The 26,628-nt window shown below is 37.0% G+C and overlaps 1 protein-coding gene across 3 annotated transcripts in view; it reads left to right on the plus strand.

Moving 5' to 3' along the window:
* Positions 1-26,628, plus strand: part of SLC39A12 (solute carrier family 39 member 12) — a 70,136-nt gene that overhangs the window by 25,110 nt on the left and 18,398 nt on the right. For 2 of the 3 annotated variants that reach the window (XM_019752086.2, XM_074324830.1), the window contains 7 exons: positions 535-706; positions 6,567-6,739; positions 9,469-9,621; positions 11,829-11,939; positions 14,525-14,591; positions 18,362-18,520; positions 20,087-20,274. In XM_019752086.2, coding sequence (XP_019607645.2) covers positions 535-706; positions 6,567-6,739; positions 9,469-9,621; positions 11,829-11,939; positions 14,525-14,591; positions 18,362-18,520; positions 20,087-20,274 — 1,023 coding nt within the window. The remainder of the gene's footprint in view (positions 1-534; positions 707-6,566; positions 6,740-9,468; positions 9,622-11,828; positions 11,940-14,524; positions 14,592-18,361; positions 18,521-20,086; positions 20,275-26,628) is intronic. The other variant, XM_019752087.2, reaches the window with a different exon arrangement.

The following is a 26,628-nucleotide window of genomic DNA, read 5'->3' on the forward strand; positions in this document are numbered from 1 at the left end:
TTTATTGGGGACTATTGGGGAACAGTGTGTTTTTCCAGGACCCATCAGGTCCATGTCAAATCATTGTTTTCAATCTAGTTGTGGGGTGCGCTGCTCAGCTCTGGTGACCTTGGTGTTGAGACCACTGTGCTCCAACCACTGAGCCCACCAGCCATCCTTAAGTGTGATTTTTGATACACAACATCAGCCTTTAACACTTCTGAGATGGAAAAATGCCTTGTTGCAATTTTTAGAGACCGGTTGCATTTCCTGTTTATTTGTAATCCTTATCTCTTATAAATATGCCTATATAATATAAAATTGCAAATATTTAGGTAAATATCAGTAGGCAAAAACAATGATTTCCATTGTTTTCACGGCGAAGGGATGTCAATTGGCAAATGCTGTGTGAACGAGCTGGTGTGTAAACGCTAAATGCTATGGCTTCACATGTCCACTTTAGCCATTCTGTTTAGTTCTGACTCCCCAGGAATGGCAGTTGATGGCGACTTTGCAGTGCTGAGCTTAGTAACAATATCTGTTTTTCCCACACAGACTTGCTTCTCTGCTGGGCAGCTGGTACAGATCTTTCTACAAGACAGCCTTTCACCAATTTCTAAGGAGGGCTTTAAGCAAATGAGTCCAGGAATCATCCAGCAGTTGCTCAGCTGCTCTTGCCAGCTGCCCAAGGACCAACAAATAAAACTGCCACCTACCACTCTGGAGAGTAAGTTCTGTTTCTTTTCTCAGAGGGCTTATGCACACAATCTATATAATAATAACAGTGAACACTGGATACTTACTATATAGTAGGTGCTGTTCTAAGCATTTTATGTTTATCAACTCATTTAATCCTCATAACAATGCTATGAGCTAGATATTATCATCCCCATTTTACAGATTAGAAAACTGAGGCACATAGAGATTAAGTGACATGCCCAAAGACACACAGCTGGTAAGTGATGGAATTGGAATTCAAACCCACGCAAGATGGCCCCAGAGTCCTTGTTTTTAATCACTATGCCATGCTAGCTTGCAACGAATATTTTATGTTTTGTATACAATTTATATAAACTGATTTTATCCCCTATGTAGGACTCAGTCATAGACCAACTTAAAAGTGCATAGTTGAGAAGTGGCATGGTGTAAGAGAAAGAATGTAATATTAGAATCTGAAATATAGAGTTGAGTCATGGCTTCTATCCCCAGCCAACTCTGTGATCTTCGGAAATCTCTTTATTTCCCTGAGCCCATCTCTTTTTCTGCACGATGAAAAGCAGTGATGTCCTACATGGCTTTCCATCCTTTCACACAGCATGGCACGTATACAAAAAATAAAGGCACTCTGGCGTAATCCAAAGAGGCTGCTTTGGGACAGAGGCAAGCGGTGTAGGCAGGTATCAGCCTCCCAGACCTGGCAGGTACCCCTGGGATAAACACTCACCTGTGTCCCATTGGATCAGTGCAGTAGGTGAGCCCTACTGTTAGGCTTCTAGGGTACCTGCCCAGCTCAAATGGGACAATGTGCACAAATCTGTGTTCTGTAATTTAAAGCAATATATATATATATATATATATATATATATATATATATATATATATATATATATTAATTGTAGCCTAAGAACATCCATGATGGATAGTAAAAATGTGACCGTTAATCGATGCAACCGTTAAATATTACCATTGATCTGAGGGCCTTATATACGTTATTTTTTTCAGAGATGCCTTTCTTTCTCTTTGAGACAGAGACAATCATCAAAGTCCATCCTAGCTGAATGGTTCAGCTACTCACTTCTAAGTCACAGTTGATTCCAAGGCATCAAGAGGCTTGTTTGAAGATTTTAAGTGAACAAAAATATGCCAGGCTTAAATATCTAAAACTCCACATTCACTGAGAGGCAGAAAGCTTCACTAAAAGTGAGCAGCTAAATAATTCAGCACCTGGTGGTCAGTGATGGCTCAAAAATGGATGAAGTACATAGACCATGACACCTAGGAGTTTCCATGAGCGTGTTTCTATTCCCACCACATGGCCCAGTGTCCGGTACATACAGGCCACTGGGAAGTGCATTTATGAACTAAAGATCTGTGAAAAAGTTTTTGTCTTTCTAATGACCTTCTAGACTCTTCTAAGGAATAGTCTTCCTGAGTAAAATTCAAGCATCACACTCACTGAAGAACCTAGAAAAACATTTCAGTCCTCAATTTAAAATATTGCATTAAGTATCTAAAGGGATGTGTTTGTGTTTGGCCTTTTGAAATCACAGAAACGTAAAATGGAGAGGGAAGGACACAGGGAGATGTTATTAAGACAATCATGTCCAATGTGCTGAAACTCAACCTCTAAGCACCACCTCCAACTGAGTTTCCAGGAAAGAGCATGATGGTCACGTACAAATCACGTTTCAGACCCGTGCCAAGTAGCTGTTCATGAGCGGCTAAGAATTTATTAGGTCAAATTCTATTGTTGCGATGGGAAACATTTACATAGCGCAAGTATGCAAGCAGCCTGACTCCAATCAAGACGCCATGGCACCTCTGTAGGAGTTAGTTAGTGGGGTAAGTCAGTTAGCAGAGTCCGGTGGCCACAGAAGTGAGAGGAAGTCCTTGCCACATGGGAGCATGTGAAATCTGACTCACAGAGGACCTAAAAATATCTCTAAGCTCTAACGTCAGGAAACATCCATTCTCCTCTAATTGGCACCACTATAGTTGCCCTCAGGACAATGGGGAGGGGGTAGAACGGAAGAACTTGAAACTTTGGCCGGGAAATGTCAGACCCTAATTTGTCCTTGTCAGTTCTTGAGATTGTAGGATCTTCAGTAGCTACTACCATAAACAAGTGGGAACTTTGAACTTTATGAGATACCCGAGTGCTCACGTTCAAGTTCAATCTTCATGTTTTAAATTTATGTATTAGAAGAAGGACAATCCCACACACTCTACCTGTGAAAGAATGGGATTTGAAACTTGGTTAAATATTTCTAGGGATATTTTCATGACAAAGGTATTTTTTTTACTAAATTAGAACAGAATGAAACTTCTAGGCAGGTGTACGACCATTCCAAACCATTTTATTTTTACATTTTTAATTATGGTTAAAAAAATACAGGAAATTTATCATAACTATTCTTAAGTGTACAGTTCAGTAGTATTACTTTCAAATTGTTGTGTAACAGATTTCTAGAAGTTTTTCATCTTGCAAAACTGAAATTCCATATCCATTGAACAACTATCATTTTATAGTGGTTACCTCACAGCAAAAGAATGATGATGACATTGGGAATATTGAAGTTTGAAAGTTTTTTGTCTCCTCTGAGTATATCACGAACTCTATTAATATTGGACCCTGTACCATTTATAACTTATACTTTAGTAAAGGTCCCCTTAAAATCCCAAGTCTATTATATGACCAGCTAGTGTCATTAATATGATCTAATGTAGAGAGGATGAACCTTCCAGAAAACTACAAGCAAAATGAGAATGGAGTATTTTTTATTATAACAAACTTTAAGATGATGGTTTGTTAAAATCTACAATGGGCTTTAAGTAGCATGATAACTAAATTGTTTGATTTAACTAATTATTTATCTGTAGTCATTAAAGGAAGTGATAGTTTAATTTTGTAATTACCTCCCTTCATTATTTACAAACCAGTTTGCCATGACTTCTTAGTAATTTATAAATAAGTAGAAAACAGTATTTGTTCTGAATTATCTGCAACCAAAAGAAACCAGTGGTGTGAATAACTCTTTATTCCCAAATCATTTATACTTGACTCTGGAAGCCATTTGTTCCCTCTCTTTTAATCTTTCTCTTTCCTTTCTCCTTTGTATCTTCTCCTCTCACACACATTTGCTTTTGTTTGAATAATTTTAAAACTTGTGCTTTCTGAATATATATATTTTTAAAATCTAGAAGCCTAGAAACATGGAATACATTTGGAGGTTATAAAATATTATAGCAATAATTCCAAATGTAGGCAATCCAAATTTATGTTATCAACTGTTACACATTCATTGATCAGTTTTTACTACCTCAATCACTCATTTTACTCATTAAGAATGATAAACACTTTTTTTTAAAAAAAGATTTTATTGGGGAAGGGGAACAGGACTTTTATTGGGGAACAGTGTGTACTTCCAGGCCTTTTTTCCAAGTCAAGTTGTTGTCCTTTCAATTTTAGTTGTGGAGGATGCCATTCAGCTTCAAGTTGTTGTCCTTTCAGTCTGAGTTGTGGAGGGCGCAGCTCAGCTCCAGATCCAGTCGCTGTTTCTAGTTGCAGGAGGCGCAGCCCACCATCCCTTGCGGGAGTCGAACTGGCAACCTTGTGGTTGAGAGGATGCGCTCCAACCAACTGAGCCATCCGGGAGCTCAGCGGCAGCTCAGGTCAAGGTGCTGTGTTCAATCTTAGTTGCAGGGGGAGAGCCCACTATCCCTTGAGGGAGTCGAGGAATAGAACTGGCAACCTTGTGGTTGAGAGCCTACTGGCCCATGTGGGAATCGAACCGGCAGCCTTCGGAGTTAGGAGCATGGAGCTCTAACCACCGGAGCTGCCGGGCTGGCCCCCATGATAAACACTTTTGATATTACAAATAATTTTGAGAACTTTTGGAAGAAAGTACTCATTTTATACACAAACATAAGTCTACATGGGCCTAAACCATATGCTACCTCTGTAACACTGTTTCTTTGCCTTCAAAAGGTGTAAATGTGACTAGATGGAAATCATTACCAGAGTCTCTCAGCAGAAGTTGTAATTTAAAGTGAGAGAAATTAATTTCTTTGGAGATAGGAGGTTAGCTCGGTCTTTGCTTGCCACAGTGATTTTCTTTTCTTCAGTTTATGGAAGATGTTTTATTTTAAACAAAAAGACTTGGATTTTTATCTTGTGGATAATAAAGCTCCACTGAAGGTTTTTAAAAAAATTTTTTTTTCAGTTACAGTTGACATTCAATATTTTATATTAGTTTCAGGTGTACAGCATAGCGGTTAGAGCTTTATATACTTTATTCGGTGATCCCACTGATGAGCCTAGTACCCACCAGGCACGACACATAGTTGTTACAAAATTATTGACTATATTCCTTATGCTGTACTTTACATCCTGTGATAATTTCCTAATTACTAATTTGTATTTCCTAATCCCTTCTCCCCTAACACCCTTCCCTTCAGCCAACCATCAGTTTGTTCTCTGTATCTATGGTGAGGATGTGGAGAAAAGGGTACACTGTTGGTGGGATTGCAAATTTGTGCAGCCACTATGAAAATGATCTGAAGCTTCTTCAAAAAGTTAAAAATGCAACTACCTTATGATCCAGCAATTCTGCTTCTGGATAGTTACCCAAAGAAATCCAAAACACTACCGTGTTTCCCCGAAAATAAGACCTAGCTGGACCATCTGCTCTAATGTGTCTTTTGGAGCAAAAATTAATATAAGACCCGGCCTCATTTTACTATAATAGTGGGTATAATATAATGTAATGTAAAATAATATAATGTAATATGATATAATATAATATAGTATAATACTGGGTCTTATATTAATTTTTGCTCCAAAAGACGCGTTAGAGCCAATGGTCCGGCTGGGTCTTATTTTTGGGGAAACATGGTAATTCAAAAAGATATATGCACCCCTATGTTCACTGCAGTGCTGTTTACAATAGCCAAGATATGGAAGCAACCCAAGTGCTCATCAATAGACTGGATAAAGAAGATATGGTAAATACGAGGTCAGACAATGAAGTTCGCGAACTCATCCTAGAAAAAGTGCTATATACCTCATTGCTGAATATCACTAGTCACCTTCAAAGTACTCCCCTTGGAAAGCTATGCACTGACGCCAGCACCTTAGTCCACCCTTCAAAACAGTTTTGGAACTCTTTTTCTGGAATGGCCATCAGAGCTGTTGTCGTATTACCCTTGATGTCCTCAATGTCATCAAAATGTCTTCCTTTCAATATTTCCTTTATCTTCAGGTAAAGAAAGAAGTCACTGGGGGCCAGATCAGGTGAGTAGGGAAGGTGTGTCAATACAGTTATTTGTTTACTGGCTAAAAACTCCCTCACAGACAGTGCCGTGTGAGCTGGTGCGTTGTCGTGATGCAAGAGCCATGAATTGTTGGTGAAAAGTTCAGGTCGTCTAGATTTTTCATGCAGCCTTTTCAGCACTTCCAAATAGTGAACTTGGTTAACTGTTTGTCCAGTTGGTGCAAATTCATAATGAATACTCCCTCTGATATAAAAAAAAAGGTTAGCAACATTGTTGCAACAAAGTTTGTGAACTTAATTGTCAGACTTCATAGCTACAATAGAATATTACTCAGCCATAAAAAAAGAATGAAATCTTGCCACAGCGATTTTTAATAAGAGGTCATCTGGGTAACTTTAAACCAATGGGGTTATTTGGTGAAAATCTTTCTTTTCCTTAACAATGAAAACCTTTTGCCCACTATAACTCTGATAAAACAATTTCATATCCCTGTCAGCTGTACTGTAAGATGGATTCTTTTGGCATTTTCACTAGCTGAGGCACTACAGAGGGTGTTGAGCACTGACGGCTTTCACAATCTCCTTCTGACTTAGAATACGGCTACAGCACAGCGGCTGTGATGCTGCTCACGCTGGGCTCCATGCTCGGGACCACACTGATCCTTTTCCACAGATGTGAAGAGAACTACAGCCTTATTTTACAGCTGTTTGTGGGCCTGGCTGTTGGGACACTCTCTGGGGATGCTCTGCTCCACCTTATCCCTGAGGTAAGCTGCTGCTTTCTGTTTCACACAAAGTGTTTCTAATTTCTCTTTACAGTAAGCCACTGGAGGTGTTTATGCAAAATTTCAGTGAGTTGGATGATATTAATAGATACAGTGGCCAATGTTTGCATGGCAGTGAATATTATTCCCCCAAAGCACTTGGAGGAGAAAATAGATGACTAGTCATTACATTCACCCTATGGTATTCTTATTTTTTTGAAATGAAGAAAGGTGATCAGATATAGATTCCTATTAAGAAAAATTCATGAAGCATCTACTAATTACCCGTAAAAGAAAATGAATGGGCTATAAGACGTTGCATTGGTTTTTCTCGTTAACCCCAAACCACATCCATCCCATTCTCTGCCCTCCTCTGCTGCTTTTTGTGCCCCAGAAGATTGCATCGCCTCAGCTCCCTTGCAGGATGGATTGTTGTTTGGGTTCAGCCAATGGGAGGTGCAACTGAAAGTCAGGGTAGGAGGAGAGGGCGGCAGGGGTATTCCCCCCTAGTTCTCTCCTGGCTCTGGTACTTGCTTGAGGAGCAGCTGATTACCTACCTGCAGTCCTGTAGCCCCCATGGAGGCCTTCTCCCCAGCTCCACCTCCCACTGAGCTCCAGTAACATGACTTCCAACCTTTGCCCTTTCAGCCCTGAGTGGTAATGGTTTCCTGGGGTGGATCGTTTCTCGGTGCCTCATTATCCCATGTTCATACTCTGACTTTACCCATACCTCTGTAATAGCACTATCATTAACCTTTCTGCATTTGAACCATCAAAATGAATTTCTGATTCTTGCCCAACTAAGAGCGTCTAAATTTTTCTAAAGAAAAATGTGAGCACCAGGAAGCTGGGTCTGTTGACGTCTTTGAGGCTCTTTATTTGTCAGAAAGGAAAGGACTATGACCTGAGATGCGAAAGAGTTCAGGCAGAAGGGTCTTCAGATGAGAGCATCTATTTCCTCTGAAATATCTTATGATGGATAATGATGGACAAATGATCCCTCCCTCTCGCCAAGGCTGAGATATTAAAAATTTCCACAAGCCTCTGGCAATTTCCTACAGGGTCACTCTTGTTGCTTAGAGGCTCAATAGTTATTAGATGTTTTGAAAACTGAAAAGTGAGCATTGGAGAAATGAAACAAACCATTATTCGTTTTAATTTCCCTTGTAATCTAATTTTCTGGAAATAGTTCAGAGCTTATTGGCTTGAGGCGGTAGCCGGGGCCTTTTTCTAGGTCACCACAGTGGCTACAGAGCTGTTTATTTCCAGGATCCTGGGAAACAAAAAAGGATCTTAAAGCTTACTGGGTCTCCCCTGATGGGGGAGCACACAGCTCAAGGTAGCTGGAGGATTTGGGGGCCAGTGGGACTGACAAGTGGCTCTGCAGCGACTGTGTTATGGAGGGAAACTTAAAAGATTAGCTGGGTTTCATGAAATTTAGAAGGCAGTTGCTTTACTTGAGGAAAGAGACAAGGGCAAAAACTATTGGGAAGAGGAAGAATGATCCAGTACAAATATGGTGGAAAGCTAGAAAAATCAGTGGTTCCTGGATATGATATATGATAGGTGTTCAAAGGACAGCACAGAAATGAGAAAAAGAAGTCACTGTCTTGATTTCCTTTTTTAACTAACTTTATTCAACTTATAAATCTACATTTTATTCTGAGATTGTGGATTTTTTCCTCCTGTTTTATGCTATTACAAAGTTCTTTATTTTCTGAAATAATGGTAATTATAAATATTAGGTGGGTATCGTTTACTGTCTTTACCAGAAGAAAAATTGACTAACATATGTTGGTTTTTAATTATGTGCATAAGCTCAGTGTATATATTCACTCATGTACTCATGTGTGCATGTATATATGTATGAATATATATATACACATGTAAATATCTACATATATTTATGAGTATATACATATACACTATATACACATAGAATTTCTTCCTCTTTTTAATGTAATGGTCATTAATATCCAAATGTGGTAACCACTGAGCAATTTTCCAAACTGCCTCTCCTGGGGAGGTAATGTGGTACATAACAATTTACTAGCTCACAAGAAGTCATGAAGTCAACTATTTGAATGAGTCAACCAATGGGACGAGTCACTAGAGGAAAATTCCTGATGCTTCTTATATCTTTTTTATGCTTCTTATATCTTTTGTGTCCCAGACTGCGGACAGTATTGGTGGGTATACAGTATGCACGTGATGGAAAAATGTCTTTCAGGTGGATTTCTGACTTCTTGGAACATTTATTAAAAGTGTTCTTTAATTGCAATGGAGCAATGGGACAATAAACCCTAGATGAAATGTATCTTTATATTTGTTCTCAATATAAAATGCATTGATTGTTATAAGACACTGCTGTGAACAGATACACATTGAACTCCTGAAAAAAAAATTCAGCTAAATGACTGAGAATGCATGAAAATTTAGGCCACTTACTGAAATAAGTTTAGGCTTTGTTTCTGTTCATTAGCAGAAACTACTCAAAGCTCTCCCTTCTTTTCTCTTGTACACATTTTCTTTTACTGTGACTGAATCCTGTCTCAGAAGTATTCATACATTTAAAAGCAAATTGGGCTTTGAATGTTTTCAGAAGTTGTCATGAAGTTCTCTGGAACGAAAGTCGAGTATATTCAACACAGAACCTACTAATTATTATTTAAGTCATCGAAAGTTATTTCTTTATGCCTCTCTCTCTCTCTTTTTTATTTTTATGTTTTCAGGTTCTTGGTTTACATAAGCAGGAAGCCTCAGAGTCTGGACATTTCCATGAAAGCAAAGGTCACATTTGGAAACTGTTGGGATTAATTGGAGGCATCCATGGATTTTTCTTGATAGAAAAATGTTTTATTCTTCTTGTATCACCACGTCCCAAGGTACATTTTAAATTGTATTTGTCCTTTGCCGTAGGGCTTCATAATATTCCTTTTTTATTGAGAAAGTACTTGTCCAAAATTGACATCTTCATGAAGTTGTCTGTGTAAGAGAGGGGCTCTGATTTCCAAAATACACAGGTCGTTCTGACTGGCAGCTACTCTGTAAGTATGGTTATTAATTTTTCAAACATCTGTTGCTGACCCGTTGATGTCCTTGTTACTACCCGCTATTTGACCTTCTGGCTAGTTTAGAAACAGGAGACTACTTCACGCCTGAGACTGAAGGGGCCCAGAGCCTCGCTACTAATCATCGTTCCAAATGTCTTTCCTAACCAACAGCAAATAAACAAGCAAACAAAAATTTTGAAAATTCACAAAATTACTCATTATTTTCTATTCTCAGGGCACTTAAAAGACGTTCAGGGATGTTATTTGTGACAGATCTTTTTCTGTAGCTTGAATCATGGCTTTCCTCATGCCTGTATTTCATTGATTTCTACGTATATGATACATAAAATACAGTGTGGCTTATTTTATTTTATTTTATTTTTGCTCGTGCACATTATCCTATAAAAAAATAGATGAACTGTTTGGTGGAATGGTTAAAAAGGTAAACACTTATGAAAGACTCCAGGAGATTAAAATAAAGCAAGTTTTCTTTACAAAGTATTGGGGCTTTGTAGTACTTACGGTTTTTTACTTATCCCTGACTGTCTATGTTCACATAACATAATGCTCATACTCAGCTCAGACTTTAGTAGTCTTTTCAAATATTAGCCTCTGTTTATTATCATTTGTAAATTTATTCAAAAATTCTATTCTATGCATCAAAAAAAGATGGTTTTGTGGGTGGGTAGAGAGATGATAGATGGATAGATGTGTGACAAAAATAGATATAACCAAATGCCGATGGTAGGATCCAAGGAGTCAGTATCTGAGTGTTCACGTTACAGTTCTTTCAGCTTTTCTGTATATTTGAAACTTTTCATAACAAACAGGTTTTAAACAAAATCCTGTAAAAGAATTTCCGTTTTAATGAAGCATGGTTGTTCTTTGTCCGGGGGCCCAAGCCAGGATTCTATAGTAATTGAAGATTAGGACAGCGAGCTTCGATCATGGCTCTGCTTTAGAATTGTAGGTACTTAACTTCCACAAAAGGAGTTCTAATCTCAACAGCACAACCAGGATGGAAATGAATGAAATTGATTCTGAACATCTATAAATCTAGTTTGTTCAGATTGTCCTTGAACTTGTCAGGGAACTTAAAAAGAGTTTTAAGAACATAATTTCAACATTCGTGCTACTGTATAAAATGAAAAATAATGTGCATGTTTTAGAAGCTATAAATGCTTTAATTGATGAATACATTTCTAGAGATATTATTAGGTTAGATCAAAAGTAATTGCCGTTTTTGCCGTTACTTTTAACCTTTTAAACCTCAATTACTTTTGCACCAACCTAATAATTTAGTCATTACAGGATGCAGTACAGTTTCAATGGTCATCCTTTTGATATCGCCATCAGAAAGAATTCAAAATTTAATTTTGTAGTAAATAAAAAAAAACAATATAAATGTGAAATCTAAAAAACAAAATAAACAAAACAGAAACAAACTTGTAGATACAGAGAATATTTTGATGGTTGTCAGATGCGAGGGGGTTTAGGAAGTGGGTGAGAAAGGGAAACGATTAAAATGTGCACATTGCCAGTTATAAAAACAGTCATGGGGATGTAAAGTACAGCACAGGCAATATAGTCAATAATATTGTGATAACTCTGTATGGTGTCAGATGGGTACTAGATTTATTGGGGTGATCACTTCGTGAGTTCTGTGGATGTCTGTCTAATCACTATGTGGTACACCTGAAACCAATATAATATTGTATGTCAACTGTAATTGAAAAATAAAAAATATTAAAGACAATATAAAAACACCACTGTTTAAGCATTTTCAAATCATAGCTAGACATTTTTTAAGTTGCATTCTTAAAACTTTGATATGCGTAATGGTTCAGAGCAGTCCTGTGCTTCTTTGAGGGGAGACATTTTAGCAAGTATTTTTTTAATGATGAAATCCTCCTATTACTCTTTTTGTGTCACCACCACTCTGGCCAATGTGCAAACTGTTAACCAGAACCACGGAACTGACAAAGGTTGCATCTGTGTTTTTCTGGCTTCAGCACTAATTTTCAACCATCCTCATCCAGCAGGGCGTGTCATTGGTTAATGGGCCTGTGGGGCATTCCCACCATCTTGCACTCAACTCTGAATTAAGTGACCAGTCAAGCAAAGGCAAATCTGCTTCAACTATCCAGTTGGTAGGTTACTGATCTGAAGTATTTTACTGGTTTGATTACCTTCTTTCTTTCATTCCTGGACGAATAGACAAAAATCAGTTAGGTAGATACAGATTCCACTCCTGATTTGTCTATTCTCAACTATAATAAATAGTTGGGAAAACTTTGCCAAGCACCTGTTTTAAAGAGTAAAAAGCATTTTCCTCAGACTTAAATCATTGCTATCTGCACCACTTTGAAACACGTATGACTCAGATTGACAAAATATGCAGCAACTTGATCCTTCTGTTTATCAGTTTTTATAAACCACTTGACCTTTAGTTTTCCATTCTGAGTAATCCTTAGCCATGGCCAGGTGGGTGCAAATAAATGTTGAACAAGGAATTAGTTAGTGCATCCAGGAGTGGGTGTTCACATCACAATGCAGGAGAGAACCCATTCTGTTCAATGAGATGTCTCATAGCTTAAGGGCCTTTGTTACACTGAATTTTCCATGACAAAAATGCTCCACATGAATTCTCCAAACGCAACCTCCAGTCAGGTTGAAAACAATATTCCCATTCTAATTCTCAAAGTAACAAATAAAGGGACAGGAAAACTGCGAAAGGAATATATGATAGTGAGAAAACTTGCCTCCTTATAACCATGGCTTTGGGGTAGGGGTTTACAGTGGATAGGTCCCTAACGAAGTAGAGATAAGTAAGCTCCTCCTGAGACATTAACACAACGAAATAGAATACAGTAGACTGCACATCTAGAGATAACTCAGAGATAAGAACAAAAAAAGTTCCTTTAAAAACACAATTTTAAGAGCCATGTAGTGTTTGTTGTTTAGATTCTTCACATGTAGTTTGAAAGAAGTTAACTTCAGACTGAGATTAGTTTTAAAATCACTCTAATGATGACCTTGTTCCTTCTGTTTGAATGACAGGTCTATAACACCAAGATGCACAGAAGCAAATCTCTGATGCTAACTTAATGAGTTTGGTTGTATTTGAATATTCTAGCTCACTAATAATATAGTCACTCTTTCTTTTGTTATTTAAGCTGCAAGATCAACCTAAGCAAATAGAAATAATATGAACTTTAGGGACCATTTGGCTCAATTTCCGGTTTTTTAGGAAGGAGGGGAGCTTATGGTTCCTTTCAATCAACAAGGAATCATGGATGTTTGCCTCTAAATGACTTTACATAGTGTGACAATATATAGCTTTTTGGGGAAAAAAAATCTAGAATAAATATTTGACCTCCTGTGTTTTAATGGAACTCTGGAGCTTTTTCTTTTACAATCAGGCTTTTAATGCAATGTAAAAAGATCATATTTTTGTTTATTTCTAGATCTCCCAATTTCAGGCAAGAAGGCTGTCTTCCTCCTCTAACCCTGTATCTGACAGGTCTTACCTTCTCAGCATCCTTTTTCCAAAAATAGCCTGTCATTACATCTTTTGAATAGTTGCTATTACTCCAACATGTGCACTTTAAGTTTACTTTCTCTGTTTTACATTAAAAAAAAAAAAGATGTTTACATTACACATTAAATTTGTGTCTCCACAATTTTGATGATAGAATTATATGAATATGCTTTTAAAAGAACATATTCAAAAGGCAGATAAAAAGTATTCTTCTCATGTAATAGAATAAGAATCTGAGGCATAGGGAGGGGAGGTGACTTTCCAGAAATTGAACCGTGAGTCAGTCTCTGAAATAAATCACGTAATCTTAACTCATATTATAAATGTCAACTTCAAAATCTCACTTTCCTGTCATATGAAAGGATGAGAAGACTTTAAAATTGTTAGTATATTTGTCTCTTGTAAGTCTGTTGATCTCCTTTCTTAATCAGCAAGCTTCTTTTACTGACTGGCAAAGCAACAAAACCAGTATTATACTACGATGCGTGAAATGAGGTGCTGGGTTGGCATGGGGTACTTCTCCATCCACAGTGCATGATCTGCTTACAGATCAGGTCACAACCCACTATACAGGAGAAGACCAAATTAGGTCAAGAATCAAGAATCTTTTTTTTTTTCTTCAACTTTTCGGTTTCAGAAAAGCTCACGTTATTTAGAAGTCTGAATTACAGACTGTCTCAGTAGCTTCTAGCACTCTATGAGAGACTCTGATCTACATAGCAGTGCTATTTTCATCTCAATGCACGTAGTACGAAAGCATGCTTGCAGACTCACTCTCAGCCCTACTTTCTATATTTGTTTATCTAGAAGTTCTACTCTGTTTCCTGGAAAATAAGACCTCGCCGGACAATCAGCTCTAATGCGTCTTTTGGAGCAAAAATTAATATAAGACCGGTCTTATTTTACTATAATATAGGACCGGGTCTTATATAATATAATATAATATAATGTAATGTAATATCATACAATACAATATAACATAATACCAGGTCTTATATTAATTTTTGCTCCAAAAGACGTATTAGAACTGATTGTCTGGCTAGGTCTTATTTTGGGGGAAACATGGTAATATTCCCTACAGTATTAAAATATCTTTTAAAAATCAGCATAACTTCAGATGTTTCATTTGCTAGTAAAATGATGGCTATTGCATATCTTTCATCATTTATTATTATTATTTTTAATTTAAAATAGAGAGGACCAGAAGATTTCCAGGCAGCTGAAATTCCTATAGGCACTATGACAGCCTCCAACAGAAAAGGTGAGTACCCACTAAAAAAAGCTAAACACAAAATATAGAAAGTGCCATAGAAAAAAGTGACGTCTGCTTTAAAATAAATGTGTCAAAACCATATAAATTTCATACTGGGTATGTATTTCATTATTACAACCTTTGCAATAGAATTTTTAATAAAGACTCATTCCTATCAGTCTTTCAAACACACCATTCATATCAACTTTACTCCATTCTTTAAAAATTTTGTTTTCTACAATTGCTTAAAACTGATCTAAAAACTTCAATTAGTGTAAATACATATGTGGTTATCAGAGCTCCTTTAAAATCATGTTTGCGTGATGATTGAGCTTTTCACTTCCTATGAAGTCTGAAGACATGATTGGTTTTTTTTGTTGTTTTCTTTTTGTCTTCTATCACAGTCTTCTAAAAATTGATCACAAACGTTTATCTCATTTGTAATATTGTCATTAAGATGATGGAGTTCAAATCTATGATACCTCATTATTCACATTGTATTCTATAATTAATTTGTATAATTTGTATAATTAATTTGTATAATTTGTTTAAGTTTATTTCTATGCCTTTCCCTATTTCTGAATTTAATTTACTGATTTTCAATAGGAATTTATTTATTTTTGCTTATGTTTCTGAATAATTCTTGGAATTTTTTCTTTGGTCTCTTTTGGCTTTCATCATTTGCTCCTGAATTTTTGCCCCATTTTTCTCAATTATATTACTCTTTTGTGACACAATTTCCCAATGTTTTAATGTTAAACAGCTATGATTAGTTATTCCTAATTCTACCATAATGAGTTAGTTACCCAATAATAAAAATGGCTTCCATTTATTTAACAGTTATTATATGCCAGCCACAGTGTTAAAAACTAGACATGGATTATCTTATTTAATCCTTCTACATTTAGTGAGGTAAGAATATTATCCAAATTGTACAAGTGAAGAAACCAATTTTTAGGATAAGTCATTGCCCAAGATTACATAGGAGTAAACTCCAACATGGAGGAACTAAGGAAATGCAAATTCACCAAAAGCTTCTTTCTGATCATTCATTTATGCATGCATCCATATGTTTTCTCACCTTCTTTCATTCATTCAAGAAATGTTTGAAGATGTGCCATGTTTCTGGCACTGTGTATGCAATGGAGAATAAAAATAAGAATGGTCTTTATCTCTAGTATGCAATGTGGTTGGTGATATAAATATTGATCAGAACACCCATGATTGTACCAATCACCATTCTAAATGCGTTAACTCTTGTAATTTATTTGATTCAAAATATGTAATTATATAGTCTATACAATTCTGCTTCCAGGACATCGTTAGTACAATTTTTCCTTCCAAATCTTCAGTTTCATGAGAAATTTTAGAATGCCTGGCCCCTAGTAGGCCTACAATAAACATTTGTTTGTTTCTTTGTTTTTTGAAAGGAAAAAGAGGAAAGGAGGATCTGCGCAGGCAGATTAGGAGCAGGGAGTCGATGCCAGATCAGGGAGTAACATGGTCTTATTTAAATATTTTATAGGCCTCATATCTTTTGACTTCAGATATCAAGCTTGGCATATACTATGAAAAATGAACAAACCAAAATTCGATTACTCAATTGCCCTTTTGCCAGGGACATATTGAATTAGCTTCAAATATTTGATTACTTGTTTCATATTACCTCATTGGTGGAGCTCAGCTAGTGTTTCAAAAGACAGGATGGGAAAATCCTATCCACAGTCTGATTTAAATAAACAGAAAGCAAAATGATACAAGGTCCAGCCCATGTTTCATGGAAAAATCTCTAGTAAGTCAGAAACGTGGAACTCAATACGCCTGCCAGGTACATAAGGAAAGGTAAAATATTATCGATAATTCTGTGATGAATAAATTACCAGTGAAAGCTTGTTGTTTCTTCTGCTGAATAATGTTTGAATTATCTTAATATGCACAGTGTATTCCTTGTGGCTTATATGCAAAAGTGTGTATTTGCCTTGTGGCTTGTCACATGTCCATAATTTGACATTTAGAAACCCATAATCAGTGATAATAAAATAACAGGCAACAAAAATAGGCCATACTGTTTCTTAGCAGAATATAAATTGGGTAAAAAATTTCCATTTGAATATATGTTGCTAATATCAATACTACATGTAGGCATGTGGAAATCCAATTTATTTGTATGCTGCAATGTTGTCAAATGTATTACTTTAAATTATTTCATTTTATTATATTTTCACAAAGAAGAGCTTTATTTCTGAAAATTGGCAGGAACAGCCAAGTGACCTGGTAGCATTATTCGATTTTGAGAGCTTCCAGGCAATGCCAATAAGAACTCCCTGAATTCAGTAATTTGATATGTAGTCTGTGTTTTTATGACTGCTGCCTGGAATCCTCTCATTTTTAGTAAGGAATAAAATGACTTAGTAAACCACAAAGAGGCTATAAGTCAGTCGCGCTGTGATCATTCTAAATAAAGCATGCTTTTTAGAAGGAAAATTCATGGGGCATCTTTGCAACACAGTCAAAACAGCTGTCTCCTGGCTGATAGTCTGGGCTATATCTGCTGTTTAGTCAGCTGAAGTTACTTATTTCATGGTATGGGATATGAAATGAGTCCAACTGTATTTCCCAAATAAAACAGCAAATCGTATTATAATGCAGTCTTAGACCATATAATGGAAATCAGGAGGCATCCTCTCCCTATTTTTGAGTGTACTATTATTAGAATACTGTGTTCACTTCTAACAGGAACAATAGCTACTATTTACACCTGTCACACAGTGTATAGCAACTGAGTAATTCATGAAGTTTTAGACTATCGTAACTGATTTTCTTATCAAATGGTATACCTAGATTGTTTACTGTCAGAGTAAGTGTTATCTCTGAAATACTTTTTATATTCCTTAGTCATACAACTCTATAATTGTGTTATACTAATACACAATGTTAGGTTTTTGAAAACAGAAATTCTGTGCATTAAAAACTTGAACCCAGTTATTATCTAAATTATTCCATTAATTACACTTGTTATGATCTAAATTAGTGCATTGACTCTCCACCAATCAGATAATGTTTATTATGTAATAGAGTCCCACACAAACAGCTTCTCCTTATTTTGTTCAACATCAGGCTGGTCTAGTACTAAAAGTTATTTTCAGAAAGAAAACAACATTAAGTAACTGTTCCAAAGCTAACTTTGGGATCGACAGAGTTGGTAGTGGTTCTGTCGTGGTAGTAGTTGAATGAAGCACTTTAGAAAGCTCATTAGCACCAACTAGACAGGATAACACAATGACCACACACTGGCAGAACATGCACTCCCCCAGGTTGACACTGGGGACAGTCTGACTCAGGGGGACAGTTTTGGAAAACAGACTTCATTTTAATGACATTCTGCAGGTAAGTTTTTAAATCATCTTAGAATGCTTTATGAAAAACACTCCTGGAAAGGTCATGCTGGTATTTTGCGAGGTTATAACCAGATTTATTTTCTTCATTTGGCACTTCATTCAGCTGGACAAGGTGATAGAATAGTGAATGCCAGTGCATAATTTATCTCATGATTGGTTAGACCCATTAAAAAAGCAGTGACCGTACATCCAAGCCGTGTTGGTTACCATATTTGCATCTCCAGTCCTGGCTGATTGTGAAAGTTGAAACGAAGTGGGGTTACTTAACCTGATGCGACTTAAGAAGGTCAAAGGTGGATGGGAAACGTGGTCATATCTGAAGGATTCCTGAAATATGCAGTGCTCTGTTCATGCTTCTCACACCTTTGTTTGGTTCTTTAGGCAAATCCATTAGCTTGTTAGCGATAATGATATTGGTTGGGGACAGCCTGCATAATTTTGCAGATGGCCTTGTGATTGGAACAGCCTTTTCATCTTCATCCGAGTCAGGAGTGACCACGACAATTGCTATCTTGTGTCACGAAATTCCACATGAAATGGGTAAGCCTGACAGTAGAATCGCTGTTTCTTGCTTGTTGAGAAAATCATACTATATTTCTAGCTATGGTTTCCTAAGCTTCCTTTTCCAGCATACGATGAAAAGATGAATGCTTTCCTTTCACAATTTATTTAAACATCAGCAGAAAAGAACTAGAAAAAAAAATCCTATAACTTGGGACAAAATTCACTTAGACCCTATGATATTTCCCAGGGCCAGAGTGACTCTTTGGATTCTAGAGAATTCTATCTGGGAGAAAGTCATTTAGAGAAACTGCCTTTTAAAGAACTTTGGCAAGGACTTTAAAATCTGCATAGTAAGTGTGGGAAAAACATTAAGAGGGGAACTTTACCCATTATATCAACAAATAGGCCAATGTGATAAAATAACATTTAAATTAAAGGCAAACCATGGTTTCATCAACTTTATTAATACAAGACATCTAAAGCCTAGTGTAAAATTGAAATGACAGGCATATGGTAGCAGATGTGCAAAAGACTCTTTTTCTAGATAATCTTAATAGTGCTATAATTTAAACCCTGCCTCCCAGGAACCAGGATGAGATAGAAATGTTTATAAAACAGACCCAGAAAGAGTAGAAGCTGGACCCAGGCCCACACATGCCCTAGTGAGAGGGCTTTTGGCAATAACTCTTCATGCAACTATTTTCAGACCTACGCTGCCCCCTGGGGCTACCTCTGCCCTCTGGTGTTTAGTGTCTATTATTTGAAGTCCAGTTGTCAACTTTTCATTGACCCATCCCTCTTGAAACATTTATTCAAGTTTCTTCCTGACTCCATTGAAATGTGCTTGGTCTGGCTGTCCTATCTTATGGTCCTACTTTTAGCTACTATAACAAAAACGCAGGGGAGTGTGACAAATGAGGCAGGCCAGCAACTAGGAAACTCAGTCCCCAGACTGTCTTTATTGAATTTCAGCCTCTTCTTGATCCTCCAAACTAAGAGATAGAGGCTCTCAGCTGAAGAGTTCATTCTTCTTCTTTTTTGGACGAAAGGAGAGAATGTGATTTTTCTAAAATCATTAAGGCCTTAAAACATTTTCTAAAGGCAAATTTGTTTTCCTAATTAACTTTTGCCATGATTTTTAAATCTCATATTAAGTAGTTTTCTCTTTCCCCTAAGCATTTCCTACATAAGTAAATAAGAAAAGCCCGCATGTGTACTACCTTGTGATTTTGCCTGGTAAGTCTCCAGGCAAAAAGATTTAGAAACCTGGGAATAGCAAATGCTTTATTTTGCATTTATCTAACCTGCAAATGCCACAGGACATCAGTGACTGGAGAGGTTGTCAGCGTTCTCTCTGTACGTACTATCTTTCGGAGCACTAAAAGGAATAGGCTCTTGAAATGTAACTTTCTAACAGTGTAATGAGTTAGCTATGGATCCTAGAGAAATATAGGTATCTATTTCCAAATATATAAGGAAATCATTCAGCTTAACTTACAAAATTGGTCCCAGTTGCTGAAATTTGAAACAACTTGATAGCGCATTACCAAAGCCATCACCAGTTAACTGATAATTATATTTTCCTTTTTCCTTAAATTTCAGGAGACTTTGCTGTGCTCCTAAGCTCTGGACTTCCAGTTAAGATTGCCATCCTGATGAATTTCCTAAGTGCTCTAACTGCCTTCATAGGACTGTACACTGGCCTCTCAGTATCAACTGACCCATGTGTTCAAAACTGGATCTTGACAGTTACTGCTGGGATGTTCTTATATTTATCCTTGGTAGAAATGGTAAGCTTTATATCTTTTCCATTTTGTTTTTCTAAACACTGAAAGTGCAAAACAGAGAAAAAGCGATAAAAATGAAAGGATAGACGGGGAGAAGAAAAGAATATAGGTAACTATAAAAGATTAAAGAAGTAGTCTGTGTAATCCAAGAAAGTAAGTTGTAGGCAGAAAAAAACAAAATCTGAGATATAGAAAATGTTGACATTCTTTTAGTGAATTTAAGTGGGATGAATGAAACCTTTATAATTGTCAAAAAGTGATCATCAGTTGATTCTGCTCTGACTTTGCATCTATATATGATGTCTGTATTTTCAGCTGAAAAAATGAAAAGTTTTGTTAAACAGTCAGCTATTTTAGTTTACACATTGGAAAATAGTTTAACGGAATTTGTCATTGAATTAAATAGCTGTTTAACTTAACCCACTGTACTATAAAAAATAATGATATAATCTATAAGTTTTAATTACCAAAGGGTTATTATGTGTAAAATGAGGAAGATTGTTATAATATTGAGTCTCTAAAAGTGCAACATATTTTTCCTAAGGAGGTCTTTGCTGACACTAATGATAAATCAGTCATCACTTTTCATCCCCTGTAATCTTATTGAAATAATTAAACCTAGGAAATATCATTTTTTTGTCACTTAAATCGTGGTCTTCATAAGATAAATCAGTTATTTTTTAAGATCACCTTATATTAAATTTCTTTATAACTTAAATATCTTAAGGTGAAAGTCAGAATGAAGATCTTTTCTCATGGGTTGGAATAAGGCAAATAAAAATGACGAATTAACCAAAGAAATATTTAAGACTGAGAATCAATAGAAAACCAATCTGCACAAAAGTAAAATCTGTGATTACGTGTATCCTAGAGCAGAAAAATACAATAAACAACCTTGAAGGTAATATATGTAGCAGGACCATTGGGCTGGACCAGTGCTGTGGCAGAATCTAGGTATTGTTCCAGCAATAGATAAAGAAAAATGGATCGTAAGGAAAAAATTCTGGAAGTGAGGAACCTGTGCTGATAGAATCAGAATAACAGTGAATTTTTTTTTTCACCTTCATTTTTCAATTCCAGTTGACATTCAATTTTATATTAGTTTCAGGTGTACATACAGCATTGTGGTTAGATATGCATAACTTATGAAGTGATTCTCCCTGATAAGTCTAGTACCCACCTGGCACCATACATACTTATTACAAAATGATTGACTATATTCCCTATTCTTGAAGGATAATTCAAAAAGGGGACTCTTCAGGTGAACACCACCGCTTTAAATTCCATTGTAAAGAAGTCTTCGGACTTTCTGGTTGTTTTTCTTAAATCTCATGAGATTCAAATAGATGAGGTAATTACCAAAATATACTTCCAAATTTAGAAATGTTTTTACACGTTATTTATGATACTCAGAAAATAGCCTAATCTAGATGGTGAAGATAGCTACAAGTGGGAGGAATTCTACCCCAATCCCCAGACCACAGTCAAAGTACAGAATCCTCTATCCTTCTAGTTTGAGCAATCTCGATTTCTAGCCTTTTCAAAAGCAGACTGTCATTCATCAGTAAATGTTACAAGCTGCTTTTGTTTAAGATGTCTATGTATCAGTCTTCAAATTCATTCTTGAGGCTCCTGATTTTCAGCTATTTCTGATTTCTTTTCTCCTCCTGAGCAGTTGGGGGCAGTTGTTACATGTTTTTTGAAGTTTATTCTGGGTGTTCTTTTGTTGTTGGTGGTGGTGTTTATTTAAACACAATCTGAATCTCTCTTCAAGTGTGATGGATCTATTCACACGTAGTCAATCATTTTTCTTTTTCAGGGAGTCTAGTCTCCCAAAATTGAGCTGAGAAGATTATCAAGAACCATTTGTCATATAGAACCCTAAGCTAAATACGTTGTTTTCCCCTCAATGTTTCTCCTCCTGATCTTGTAAGGGTGAGCAATTGCTTGTAAGAAAGTAATGTGGCTGATATCCTATGAGATTCCAAGTAGAATAAGGCTTTGACCTTATTGAAAATTACTTCTGACCAAGGAAAATCCCGCATCCTGGCCAAAAGACAGGAAGTAAAATACTCTGTGTTTCCTGGGGCTACTTCCGATCATCCAAGTCACTTGCTCTCATGGCCTTTTGAGTAGGACTCTCACATAGCAGCAAGCTTAACTGGTGCTGTACTCTGGGGCGGTGCCAAAGAAAATAGTCTCTTGTCATTTAAAGGGAAGAAAACAAGGTTTTGTGATTCTGTAAATAGCAAAGAAAATAAATGACAACAACTAAAGACTAAGGGGGAATACTTTCATACAGGCACATTTACTAAACCCTGGATTTATGAGCAGAGTTCCTGTGAAAAGATTCGTTAGATTTTTGCTTTGCTTGTTTGTTTCAAAGAAATTGGATATGTTATTTCAAACTCTGCAAAGAAAAAAGAACTAGGGGCAAATATGGGGCCATTAGCAATGAGGTCAACCAGGAAGAAAGTCTTCTCTTGGGAAATCTGCCAGCCTAAATTGTCCGGAGTGGGATTGCCTTATCCAAGCACACTAACTCCCAATTGCTTTGAATGGTTGCTAAAGAAAGTTAAGAATGTACCTCTGGGTGGCCAGCGGAAATTCGTTCTCTGTTATAAAGACCAGTGTCATAGATGGGGTTTCCCCCAAGCAGAAGCTGAGACAAAAGCTCCGGTGAAAGCAGTTCATTTGGGGAATGATCCCAGGGAGCAGGGGTGAAGAGCAGATCGGGTAAAAGAGAGAAGGATGAATAGTAAATCAAACAATGTGTCTTTATTAAATTGACCACCACTATGGGGGATCCCTAACATAGGACCTGCTGCAGGGCCTCCTGCCCCATTGTTCAGAGCTGGCCCCACAGCATTATCCTCACACTTTCAGATTCTGCCTGCCTGAGTGCCAAGGTAGTTCCCATGGCAGTCCCATGACATCATGTCAGAGAACTCCGGGCAGGAGAAGGAGCAAGGCAGTGTGGGCTGTGTGCAAAATGAATCAACACTGTCTCAGACCTGTCTCTGCAGCAGTGGCTGGGGTGAAAGATGGGACTGAGAGAACACGAAACAGCACGCAAGTGATGTCCATGAGCAATTGACCCCTTCCACCACTCAAATAAGCTCATGTTCTCCTTTACTTGCAAGTCTCATCTATCTCAGAGTCCCTTCAAAGTGGTAGCCAGCCAAAACCCCCATAAAGACATAATACAAAATATTTGTAGAACAAGCTCCAAACCCTGCTGGTCCTGAGGACATATTTGATGTTTATCAGCTCTGTGTTCCAGTCTTGATTCTCCTCACCTTCATTCAGGCAACACTTTCGCTGACTTAGATTTCTTTCTTCAGAGAGCAAGCCAGGTCTTCACTGAGAGATCTGCTTTCACCTTGTCAGGCTGTTTCCTGTAGTTAGTTGCCTGTTTACCATTTTCTACAGGCATGGAAGCACCAAGAGATGCTTCAAGGAATCCTTGGGTTTCTGGATATGGTCCTTTCTTACTCCATTGTGTAGCAGTGACCCTAACTCCCCATGGTAACCAATGACATTTACTCCTACGAATATTGTAACTCTTTCTCACTGGTTGGCCCATTGGCCTGAAGAGCTCACATGACCAGGTGGTAGTAACAGCTTCAAGTTCAGTAGAAATATTCTCTGGTGTAGTCTCTTCAAGAATAAGGATCTGTGGTCTGACAGAGTGAAAGTATGTAGGAACAGGAAACACAAGTTCCACAAGTGGCAACGATTCAATTCCATTGCTTCATGATTTTTTTCTATTGTTTCAGCTCTTATCTCTATTATTTCTTTCCTTGTATTCATTTTGCACTTAATTTTCAGTTTATTTTCTTGATTTATGAGGGGGAATGATGTATCATTGATTTTAAATCTTTCTTCTTTTCTAACATAAGCATTTAAAGTTAGAAATTTCCCTCTAGCACTACTTTAGCTGAATCCCATATATTTTAATACGTTGTGTTTTCAATACTGACCATTTTGAAATGTTTTTTTTTTTTTATTTCCTATATAAGTTTTTTGAAACCATATGTTATATATAAGTATGTTGCTTAATTTCTCAATATTTGGAACTTTTCTCAATACCTTTTAGCTATTGACTTTAATTCCTTCATAGTCAGAGAATATACTCTATATTATTTCAGTCCTTTGAAAATTTTGCAACTTGTTTTGTGGCCCAGCTTATGATCTAATCTGATGAATGGCCCCATGTGCTTTTAAAAAGTACATGAGCAAAGCCAGTTGTTAGGTGTGGGGTTCATGAATGTCGGACGAGTTGATAGTGTTATTCATATTTTCAAATTTTGTACTTATTTTTCTCTCTGCTTGTTCCGGTAACTATTGAGGAAGTGATGTTAAAATGTAAACCTATATTTGTGGGTTTGCCTATCATTAGTTTTATCAATTTTGCTTCATGTGTTTGAATTTCTGTTATTAGATGCATGTATACTTACAGTTGTTATGTCTTCCTGATAAATTGATACAATTATCATGCTAAAAGATCCCTCTTCAAGACAACCCCTTGTCTTGAAGTCTTCTTTGTCTGATGTTAAAAGAAACACATCTGCTTTTCTGCTCACTGCACAGGATGTCTTTTCCATCCTTTTATCTTCCACTTATCTGTGGAAAGTAAGTGGTGGTACCTCGATAGAATATTTGAAGTGTCACATAACAGAAGCATCTGATATGATGGGTTAGTATCCATTTATCCACTTTCTCTAACTCTTATTTATAACCAGATCTATTGGTTTGCTGTCTTTTTCAGTCCTGTGTTTGCTACAAAGATTTCATGAGATTTGTTCTCTGTAGATATGACTTACCACCAATCCAAAGATATATATGTTCTAATCTTGGGTACCTGTGACTACATTACCTTATATGTCTAAAGGCACTTTGCAGATATGATTAAGTTTAGGACCTTGAGAGGGGGAGATTATCCTCGATTACCTGGGTGTTTCCAATTTAATCACATGACTCTCTTAAAAGTGGAAAACCTTGACCATCTGGGGTCAGAAAAATAGACGTAATGCAGAAGAAGGGTCAGAGAAGTTTGGTGTTGCAGATATTGAAGATGGAGGAAGGGGTCCAGAAGCTAAGGGATGTGAGCATTCTCCAGAAGCTGGAAAAGGCCAGGAAACAGATTCTCCCCAGGTCTCCAGAATGGAGAGCAGCCCTGCTGACACCTTAGTCTTGGCCCACTGACCCTGTCAGATAATAAATTTGTGTTGTTTTAAGACACCAGGGTAGTGATAATTTGTTAACGGCAGCCATTGAAGACAAACATATCCTTGCACTACTAACCTTGGTTACAGGTGCTTGGAAACAGAGGCAGCTATGTTGGAGTATCTTACTCTGTCTGAGAACCGAAAGTTCCTTGTGAGAAAATTCTCACAACTGAAACTCTGGAAGATTTCTAGGCTCAGCCTTCTCTAACACTTACAGAATTGGTCAATAGGAAGAAAAGACAAGACCTGGAAGTATTGCTTTTTGTTTTTTGTTTTGTTTTTTTCAGCAGTTTGGATGAGAGATATTTTATTTTTAATGAATATGATTTATTATTTAAAGAATAAATAAATTCATCTTTAAAATCATAAATAGGTTATGCCAAATAAAGGTTTATTTTGGATCTGGAATAAGTTTCAAACCTTTAGGCATTTTTCCTAAGGTTTTAGATCTTGTGACACTGTTTCCATAGCAACAGGCCCATAGAAACCTCAAGGGACTGTCACTATAGATGTAACTGGAGATGTCACTAGAATTGGGGGAACTGGACAACTGCCCAGGATCCAATACGTTAATGATACCCCAGCCGACAGTGGGGAAGCTGTAAGTCTGAGAGGCAGGTAGTGGAGAAGGAAGCCTCACCAACATGCCAAAACAAAGCAAAACTGAGGTGCCCCCCCCCCATGAACATCAAGACAAAGTAGTTGAGAATACACCTTATTCGCAGCGTCTTCCCTCCACCCATCACCCATGCTACACAGTTTTCCTGATCTCTTCCCGATTCCCTCTGTACTCTTTTCTGGATGCTCCTCTAAAACTTCTCTTTCTCAAGACTATTACTAATGTTCCTTTAACCTTGATTTCACTTATATAATAATGGGGAAGAAAACAGAGAGATTGAAGAGCAATCAATTAGGGCAATTGGCTTATCTACTTGCTTCTGCGAGGTATCTCCTCCTGGTAAAAAAATCACAGCCACACTTTGCCTGGAGCATTTTCCCATTTCCAGATTTTTTTTCTTGTGTGAAAGGTAAGGTAAAGAGCATTTTGAATTTGAACTGAAGATCCTCTGCTTTTAAAATGGACTCACTTGTCCCTTCTCGGTCTTTTGGCTAAGATTAAATGTAA

The sequence above is a fragment of the Rhinolophus sinicus genome, linkage group LG02 (assembly GCF_036562045.2).
Source record: "Rhinolophus sinicus isolate RSC01 linkage group LG02, ASM3656204v1, whole genome shotgun sequence".
NCBI lineage: Eukaryota > Metazoa > Chordata > Mammalia > Chiroptera > Rhinolophidae > Rhinolophus > Rhinolophus sinicus.